The sequence below is a fragment of the Xiphophorus couchianus genome, chromosome 7 (genome assembly GCF_001444195.1).
Source record: "Xiphophorus couchianus chromosome 7, X_couchianus-1.0, whole genome shotgun sequence".
NCBI classification, from domain to species: Eukaryota; Metazoa; Chordata; class Actinopteri; order Cyprinodontiformes; family Poeciliidae; genus Xiphophorus; species Xiphophorus couchianus.
The window spans coordinates 18,453,144-18,463,342 of record NC_040234.1 but is presented as its reverse complement, the minus strand read 5'-3'; the positions used below and the strand labels follow the sequence as shown (position 1 = coordinate 18,463,342).

The 10,199-nt window shown below is 37.1% G+C and overlaps 1 protein-coding gene across 1 annotated transcript; it reads left to right on the top strand.

The window, feature by feature from the left end:
• Positions 1-2,375: 2,375 nt before the first annotated feature.
• Positions 2,376-7,108, top strand: sumo3b (small ubiquitin like modifier 3b). Its single transcript, XM_028024461.1, has 4 exons — positions 2,376-2,532; positions 3,025-3,153; positions 3,303-3,374; positions 6,037-7,108. Exons 1-4 carry the CDS (start codon positions 2,512-2,514, stop codon positions 6,097-6,099), a joined length of 285 nt encoding a protein of 94 aa, XP_027880262.1. The 5' UTR covers positions 2,376-2,511; the 3' UTR covers positions 6,100-7,108.
• Positions 7,109-10,199: the final 3,091 nt, after the last annotated feature.

Sequence of the window (10,199 nt, the reverse complement as noted above, 5' to 3'; positions counted from 1 at the left end):
GAGGTCATTAAAACATCTATTACTACATTTGGCTGTGTGGATAGGTGTCAAGTCCTATTGAAAAATCAAATCATCATCTCCATAAACTTGTCATCAGAAGGAAGGATGAAATGCTAAAGTTTACTAGTACATGGCTTCACAGACTTTTCCAGCCCTTTTTCAACCCTAATTCCAATCTGAATGCAAATTTTTCAAGTTTGTCCTAAGTTTTGAATTTTGGCCTTACAAAATACCAGAATTTGCACATAACTTTATCATTTTTTTGTCTTTCTGGTGACATCATTGTAAAATATTCAAAATATTGTGCTTACTCAGCATTGCAGTGCAGAGTAATACATTTTACTCTTAAATAATTTCTTGAATGACAAATTTTGACATCCATTTGAATAAAATATATTGAAGAAGTGCTAATACTTTTGCACGAGTACAATTTTTGTGTACACACGCCTAATTATATAGTGGTAGAAAAAAAAGACAAAAATGTAATCATTTTGGAGTGGACATCAGCCATGATGTTGATCCTATTAAAAAAAGAAATGTGAGCAGAGCGAAAAAGTTGTATTCAAGTAAGAAGGCCAACAAACCTGACTCAGCCAGACGCACTAGGGAGAATGAGCCGAGATAAGAAATCCAAATTTGTCAGAGGATACAGATTAAAACTGAGGTCTACTTAATATCCAGGAAATGTGTGTTGTTTTGTAATTTTAAAAAATGCTCCTTGAAAAAGTGGAAACTTAATGTTTCTGGCATTTCGCAAATAGAAACATCCTTGGTAAAGATAACTAACCTAAAACAGACAATGAGAGAAATGGTTTTGTTATTACAGTGTGACTAAACGTTTGGTTTTACCTATATTTTCCTCCAAATAATTTATTTTATTTAAATTACATATTCTTAAGCAAGTATAACATCAAATTAACAGTTGGAGCAGGCTTGCCATACACATTTAAATCAATATTACATATTTGGATTAATGATTCAGTCTCCCTGCTTCTTCTTCTTCTTCTTTCCTTTTTTCATGGCGGTTGCCAAACAACTTATGAGTGCATTACCGCCACCTTCCAGACAGTCTCCCTGCTGCTGGCTGAAGCTAGTTTTATTTCGTTAAGACGGGATACGTCATATCCTACGGTACGGAGCCCTCTAGGGGACATGGGGAATTTATAACCTGCTAACAGGCAGTTAGCCTTAAAAATTCCCCATGTCCCCTAGAGGGCTCCGTAGTGTTCGTAGTCTGAATGGTTTAAAGAGCTGCTTTCAGTGCCGCTCCATCTTAGCCTTAACAGACATAAACATGCAGTAATAAATCGATTTTCAATCAGTGTTTTGCACCAAACAGTTAATAATAATAAACAAGTTTTCACTGAGGCTCTGTAAGAGCCATATGAATGAAATAAGTAATTATTGATATGACAGGAGCAGCGGCTTTGACACTTGTGTGGTGGGTGTGTCGATGTGGGCGTGACGTCACCAGGTATGAATGGGAAGGATACTGGCTTTGTGTGTATTAGGAAGCGGTGAGCGGGGCGGTCAGTCCTTGCAAAGTTTGGAGCCTGATCATCAAAATGGAATAAATCGATAATTGTGACAGAACAAAGAAAAGGTTTGGAGTTGATTGATAAACGGACAGATGAGATTCCCCGAGTTAACCCAGTTCGGCCCTTTACCATCATTAGTTTGTCGTGTTTTTAATAATAAAAACTTGTTAATAGTAAAAACTGTTTGGTGCAAAACACTGATTGAAAATCGATTTATTACTGCTTGTTTATGTCTGTTAAGGCGAAGATGGAGCGGCACTGAAAGCAGCTCTTTAAACCATTCAGACTACGAACACAACATAGACACAATCAAAACTGTCAGATGATTTATTACCCGCGATAATAACTCAGAAATAGTCCAAATTATAATGTATTTTTATTTCTTTCCTACTTACGGAAGGTTTCTGTTTATATCGTAGGTTTGTGGTGCCTTTCTATCCTAAAGAAAGATATAAAACTTCAGATATTTCACAAAAAGATACTAACATTCATGGAAAAACCTCACATAACCTTATATTAAAGCAGAAAGTACGGCGCCCACCGTAAGAAAGGCTGGCAGTGTTCAATTATGCTGCATAACTGACCAGTACAGTATTGCGAGGTAACGCAAAAGTTTTGCGAGGGAACGCAAAAGTTTTGCGAGGGAACGCAAAAGTATTGCGAGGTAACGCAAAAGTTTTGCGAGGGAACGCAAAAGAAAAAAAATTCCCCATGTCCCCTAGAGGGCTCCGTAATATCCGGCCCAGCTCTCTCACGGGAGTGCGCAAAATTTCTGTACGCGTTCACGTATCCGCGGCCCCGTGAAGTTTTGGAACACGTGATGCCGTTTGGTCGAATCAGATTTTAAAGTTCTGTCCTGTGCGCGCTCTTGCTCCAGACGAAATAGCCGGGCCGTAGGAGGTGAGAGCAACCCGCCTCAGCAGCACCGACACCAGGCTCCACGTTTGTTCCAGGCACCGGAGAAAGTAGCAGCATGTCTGAGGAGAAGCCAAAGGTTGGTACCGGGGTTCTGCTGCGGAAAGCCGCCTCTTGGTTCAGTGTTTAATGCTAATAATTACCGCTGTAAGTTTGCGCTTAAGACTGCGGTAACCGTGTTTAAGCGGGCAGACGGGGAAAACAAAGGTTTGCGGATATTCTGGGTCTGTGCGCACATTACGCTTGAATTTAATATTTTTGATAAGTTAACTGTAGTTTTAGATATTGGGCTGCATTTAAAATAATTTATATTCTTAAATACAAGCATGCGGGATGGTTAGGGGGTAAATCATTTGCGTTTTCCCTGAGCGTTTGCGCCATTGTGGCTCTCTGCGCCAGTTTTCAGCATGGGCTAGCATGCTAAGCTAACCCCCTGGATGAACAGAAAGCGGCATGGATGTGTGAAACCTTACCTCGGCGCTGAAATCTGACAAAATTAGCTCTAGCTACTCGCTCCCGGCTAGGCTGCTTCTTGAGTTCGTGATGATGAGGATGAGTAATTTTGTTGCAGGAAGGAGTGAAGACGGAGAACGACCACATCAACCTGAAGGTAGCAGGTCAGGATGGATCAGTGGTCCAGTTCAAGATCAAGAGGCACACTCCGCTCAGCAAACTCATGAAGGCGTACTGCGAAAGACAGGCAAGCTCAGCCCCCTTTACACTGAAATACACCTAGTTTCTTTCCAGGTGAAAAGAAACCAGGGAGTTTTTTTTGTTTTTAATTTCAGACTTTACATCACAACAGCTGGTTTCAGTTTTGATTTTGAGTTGCTTTTTTGTCTTTCACAGGGGCTTTCAATTCGTCAGATAAGGTTTAGGTTTGATGGACAGCCGATCAATGAAACAGATACACCTGCACAGGTTTGTAAAGTACAACATCGCATCTTGTGGTGAAAGCAAGGTTACATTTTTCAGCTTGCGTTTAGTGCTTCCAGATGTTTGAATGCTCTTTAAAGCATACAAAATAACTTTGAGAGTAGGGAAGCTCTGGGTAACATTTTGCCATTCCTTGTCTTGAGGAATGATTTTTATGTTTGCGGAATCCAATTTTGTGAGTCATGTCCTTTGTATGTATTTTAAAATGTACAATGTGGAAATTCCCTACAAATTTATGACGTATGCTTCCAGAAAACGTAAGCTGACGTAAGCTTTTAAAGGAAACATGAAAGGAATTCGGTAAGGGGAGATTTTTAAGGATGCAAACAGGGAAACAATTATTTGAGATATGAGTAATGAGAAAAAGAGGCAAGAAGGGAGAAATGACCCAAAAAATGAGATAAGACACAAATAATAATAGGGATGAAGGATTTAGAAAATGAAAGGACAAAAATAAGGTGAGAAGGACACATTTAGTTTTTCATACTTATGTTTTCTTTATTTTATGTCAATATTTTTCCAAGTCTTGATTACAAATTTCTCAATTTTTCATATTAAAGTAAAACATCTTTAGCATCTTTAATGGTCATGATAAATTTTTATATAAATATGTTTATCTTTAAGTAAACACAACCTGAGCGTCAGTATAATGTTAAAGCGGAGGTTTAGGTAGTTTAATGATGTTGAGCTCTCGGGTGCGTTCCTTTCCAGTCAGCTGGTTGATGTGATGATTAAGCAAAGGAGGGAGAGGGGCTTCTATTGAACTGGAGGCAAAGCATTTGTCAGCAGGAATCTGGAGACCCTTGGAGCGATCAGGGTTGATTGTTATTCATTAACTGCTGGAAATGTAAATGAGCTTTGAACTAAAAACTGCTGGAGATCCCCTGCTGGTTGGTTAATACACACCCTAGGTTTGTGTATCTTCACTGACTTTTTATAGTAATTGAGGCATTTTCTAAACTCAAAATTCTCTGTTTCAGTATTAAATCAAATGAGTAAAATGAGCAACAAGTTATTTTGTTGTACAGCTAATAGCCTACAAACAGAGAAGAAGGCATTTCTCTGTTACATGGATAAAACAAAAGTATATAAACACAATGGGGTGCAATATGAAGTGCACTATGTTGGCAGCATTTTAACACCTTGAGACAGAGAGCTGAGAAGCTGGTGCTTCTCCTTTTGATACTTTGGTATAGTTTTATTCATTCGGTCGGTGTGAGGGGGTCTCTAATGCCGAGGGCCTCATTCCTGCAGTGGAACTGGAGCGGACCCCGTACAGAGGGCCAGAACACTCCAGTGACCCCTCAGGTCCCCTCACTTACTTGACAGTGGCAATGCAGTTCGCTCATCTGCCGTATGTATTGCCTAAAATTTAGTGCCAACTCCTTCTACTCTCCACACCTTTCTGCTCTCCGGCTCAAAAATGGTGTGCAGTCGATGTTCAGCAGTTAATCTTAAATGCCTGATTAAAAAAGGTGAATTGAAGATGAAAGTAGCCATGTAACAATGCTATCATCATTACTGTTTCATCACACTTATCAGTTTTATCACAGCTTGTTGGAATATATGTAAAATATGCTAGATGGATTATTGCAGACTGAATGTAATTTATTAATGGTAAAGCTGACAGCAAACACTTTTTTTTTTATTAAAGTATGCTTGCATTATGTCTACCATGTTAACAGATTTGGCTACTGATATTTAAATGACATTGGAAGACTGCAGCGTAATCCTACAAAGCATTCAGTCTTATTTTAATGAGCACAGTAAATACTGTCAAATGTTTTAATTAGCTTAAATTATTAAAAATGTAGTGAATGTTTGCAATTGTTCATCTGCTATATTGATAATTTTCATAAAGTAGACTTTGTCAAACTGCTTCAATAAAAACAGTCCCGTGCTGTTTGCACTTGTGCCCAGTATAAGCAGACCCTCACTACAAAACTGCTGGTCCATGAAATCAAAATTAAATCGAAGAACCAGACTTTTTAATATTTTAAAATTCAGTTAAAGTTGCTCTGCTTTCATTGATCAAACTTTGAACAAGATTACTGTGAAAACAGTCTAACAGAAATGCACATTTAAAATTAAAGTTGCTTTTGAAACATTATAAATGAAACATTGATAAACATTCTGATGTATAATACTGCCACCAGACAAAATGTTATGTTTCAATGGTTGACTGTGTCTTCTATGATTGTATTTTCTGTGTTTTTATGATGCAAAGTACTTTGAACTGCCTTGTTGCTGAAATGTGCTATACAAATACACTTGATTGATTGACCCTTAAAATAATATGTGAAGCGGCTCCTAATAGAGGAACTGATGCAGCAAAATATTTCACTTCACGGTTGTTTTCAAGTTACATCTTTGAGTTTTTAAAGGAATCAGGTCATCACCCATTTTATTTATTTTTTGAGTAACCTAATTTCTTTTTCTAGTTTTCTGTGGAAACTGGGGGGGGGGGGGGGGGTATGCAATTCTCTTTGTGTTGTACTTTGGAATAAAACACCCACTGTTCTGGATGTGTGTATGAATATTTAAGCTATTCTAAGATTTTTGAACTTTCCTCAAAATTATTAATTTGAACAGATTTGTATGACCTTGTGCATGCTTTGTTTTTATGACTAAATGCTTTTTGTTACAGCTGGAGATGGAAGATGAGGACACTATTGATGTATTTCAGCAACAAACAGGAGGAGTATACTAAGTGGCATTTGGACTATTGGTGTAATGTCAGATTTTGTTCATGTTGTATTGTTTATTTCTACAAGTTAAGTTTTTGTTTTGTTTTTGTTTGTTTTTTTTCCTTTTCTGTGCTTGGCTTAATGCCAGGCTCATGTTTTTGGCAGACATTCAGGGGCTGGGGGTAGGGCAATCCTAAGTCTGAAGTAATTCAGGGGAGCCCTTTTAAAAGTGTTTTATTCTCCTAAATGAACTATTTGTCTGAAGCTGGGGCTTACCTCAGATCGGACATCTTGTAAATGGAGGGATTGTGTGGCAAGATGTGCTCGAAACTCTTGAATCATAAGCCTTATTCTGTCTCAATTTATAAGCATTTAGACTTAAAACGGGTTAAAATATTTTAATTGACGTACTGGTTAAGATATCGTGTGAAATTTTCCTCAACCTGAGGCTGATTCTGATGTCTGGTAACGTTTTTAAAACCATGTAACATATTTAACATAAAAAGGAAAAAATCTTGTGCAACAAAGGGTTAAATATCCATATTATATTTAAAGCCAATCTAAATAGTGTTGTATGGTTTGCAGGACCAAAAATGTGGATCTCTAAGGTTGTAGATGTATAAGTTACTGTACATTGTTGGTTCCTTAGTCGTACGTAGGGAAAACCGTTTCCTTCACTTGTAAATTGACTTTGTCACATGTAACTAAACTTTCAGAGTGGAAAAACAGCTCACCTTTTTGGTCCATTACAGGCGCATTTGTATACATGCAAAGTCATGCAAACTGTCTTGACAATTTTTGAATAGGTTTGTAAAAAGTTCATCACATCTTTTTTTTTTTTTTTTTTTTTTTTTTGTTAGCTGCTTATTGTTTGATTACTGGGATTTTTTTTTTTTTTTTGTGTTACTTTGAGAATGTCGGTGTTCTAAATTTAACTTTTAAGAGCAAGTAGGGACATTGGCTTTTCTTCATCATTTGTACATTATTTGTCCCTGTTCTGTGTACAATAAATATAGTTTGATACCTCTTGAATTGTCTGCTTGACCTTCATTTGTGGGACATTGCTGGGAGGATTGGTATTTTTACATAGTTAAATATTCCTATGTGCAGGTTGTATTGGGGTATAATTTGAGTTACGAAGCCACCACACCGGGAGTCTGTTTAGTTTTACAGTGCGTTTAAGTCTTAAACTTTAAGACATCTGTATACACTGCTGTGAAAATGTATTTGACCCCTTCAAGATTTCCTATTCTATTTTGTCACACTTAAATGCTTCAAATAATTTTTATATCAAAGAAAATATGATTTAGGTCAAAAGGCTGCAAATCATTCCATATATTAAAAGGAAGATCTTGAACAACTTGGTCCTATAAGGAAAAGGTAACCCCCCGCCCCCAACCTAAATGCCATTAATCATTTGTGATGACTAATCATATACAACCATAGGGATTTTTGCCCATTGTTCATTGCAGAAATGTTTAAATCCATCTCCACTGAAGGGTTATATAGCATGTACACCCCATTTAAGGAAATGCCACTGTACATTATTTATTACTAAATACTTTAGTTACAAGGTGAAGTTAGTTAATTCCTTGGGATATTTTTTGTAAAGATAAAAAATGTAGGAGCGCTTTGATTATGGTAAAATATCAGTAATGGTTATTTAGGACCTTAATGAGGGTTATTATTTACTAAATGGATGTAAAATTTAAATGTCCACCATGAAATGGATTTGGCCTTTTTCTGTGTAATACAAACAAGACGCACTAGATGGCGTGATTATGCCTTAGGCTGATTCTTTCACAGCTCATTTCAGACTCAAACTTTTGCAGCCCCAAGATTACAACTACAAAAGCATATCTGTTGCTCCAGACGCAGACGAGGGCTGAAATCTCACGTACCTCCTCCTATTTAAGCAAACTTGATTTCACAGATGTTCTTGAGCAGCAGCTAAGTGAAGTCCCCCCATGAGGTTGCTCACACAAAGGTCTGATTGTGTTGCATTTATTTCTGGCACTTTCTTTGAATGTTATGTTTCCTCAGGCGGGTTTTAGATATCTACTTATTTCCAGAAATGGCTCAGAAACGCAGCTGTCTTATGCCCCCTCCGCCTATACATTTAACCTCCTGCTGATGGCTGAACCAGAATGTTTTTTTATGGACTGATCAGAGCTGGCTGCTGCTTACTTTGTGGAACGTCTCTGCAAAGATAAACTGTGAGACATCTCTGAAATTATGGAAAGAAAACAGTGGCATTGCTTACATAAACTGTGGGAGGTAACTCTAGTGCGCTCATTCAGTTTTATGTCAGTAAAATGACCGTTGGTCGTATCAGGAGCACTCATGACTCATTACACAACCTCATTTGTTTGACAGTGCATTTATGAGAGCTACACTGATTGTTATTGTATTAGTGTTGAGTCAGTGAACAGCTTGTGTCATGTGCTTTTCTGTTGTGACAGTGGTGAAAGGGCTGCTTATTTCTAAGAATAAGTAGTTCACTTACACAGGCACATAAATACACCAAGAAAAACATGTGTGAATGGAGGGTGATTATATTTTATTAAATTTGCATGTCGTATAAAATATAGATTTTACGCTTCCTTAAACTGTTTGCTGTAATTTACGCTAAGGAGGCTTGTTTTAGACAATTTTCAAATGTGAGTAAATAAAAACACCTAAAATAATTTTATTTATAATTTGATATAGTACTTTGTAAAAGTAAAGACAAATCTTTTGGGGATTGCCTCTAACAACTTTGCATGCCTAGAGACTGATTTTGTTTTTGGTTTTTTGCCCATTCTTCTCATCAAAATACCTCAAGCTGAGATTGTATTGAGAGTATAAAATCTCAATCCAAGTATCTGAGTAACATTCCAGTCTTGCCACAGATTATCAATTGGATTTCGGTCTGGACTTTGACTGGACCATTTTAGAACATGAATACATTTTGATCTAAACTGTTACACTGTTTTGTTGGGCTCGTTTACGGGCTTAGGGTTGTTGTCCTGTTGGAAGGTCAACCATGGCCTGTGTTTCAAATTGTTTGCAAACGTTTGTAGTTTTTCTGTCAGGATTATTGCATATTTAACTCCATCCATCTTCCTATCAGTTCTGCCCAGCATTCTTGTCCCTGATTAAAAAAAGGCAAAGATGTAGAATTTTATTGGAAGAACAATTTTATTTATATCTCCCTGAGAAGTTATGACTGCCATATTCCAAAAAAAAAAAAATTACAGGAAATATATACCAGTTTCAATAAATTGTTATTCCTTCAACAACTTTAAGTTTCTTTAACACATTTAAGTTGCAACAGTCCAACTATTTAATAATCTTATAGTCAACAGTTGAAGAAAATGTCATTTAATGAGGTATGTTCTATTATCTTGTTGATTCAGGTTTAATGTTAAATAAAAGCCATTATGTTTTAAAAGACCATAATCTAAGTCAATTAAACCCATTAAACTGACAACCTTAATGGACTTTAAGCATTAGCTGTATAAACTGTTCATCACACAGGGAAGGAACTGCAGCATGTTCTCCATATGGATGGGAGAACATGAAATGATTTCATGAGGTCAGTCAGCAGTGTTTCCCATCCTCAGTCAGCTAAACTCAGATGTGACACCCTCCTCTGTGGAATCAGTCCAGCAGCCTGAATAAAACCACTGTCCCTGTGGAGAACTTCTGGATTATCTCCAGATCTCTCCATGCTGATGTCACTTTCCAGAGCATGAAGCCAGTCCCCGCCCTGAACAACAGATCCGATTTCTTTGTATTGCATGTGAATGATCTTGAAGACAGAAACAAAAGAGGAGTGGCTGTCTTCGGAGTTCCACAGAAAATGCAATCATTACTCTTCATGGATGAAGAGTCACTGTCACTGCCTTGAATAGAGATATGTGCATAAACTGAGGGTTTACTACCCTAAACATTCATATAAAGATAAATGTTGCAATTGGAATAATTACTTTTAACACCGATTAGTGTTTATAAAGCAATATTTTGTTTTGTACCAACACAACACAAAACATTTGTGCTCCAAAACGGATGTGGCTAAATATGAAAACCCAACTTTGAAAAGTGTGCTTAATTTCACAATAAGTTTGTGATTAAATAAAAT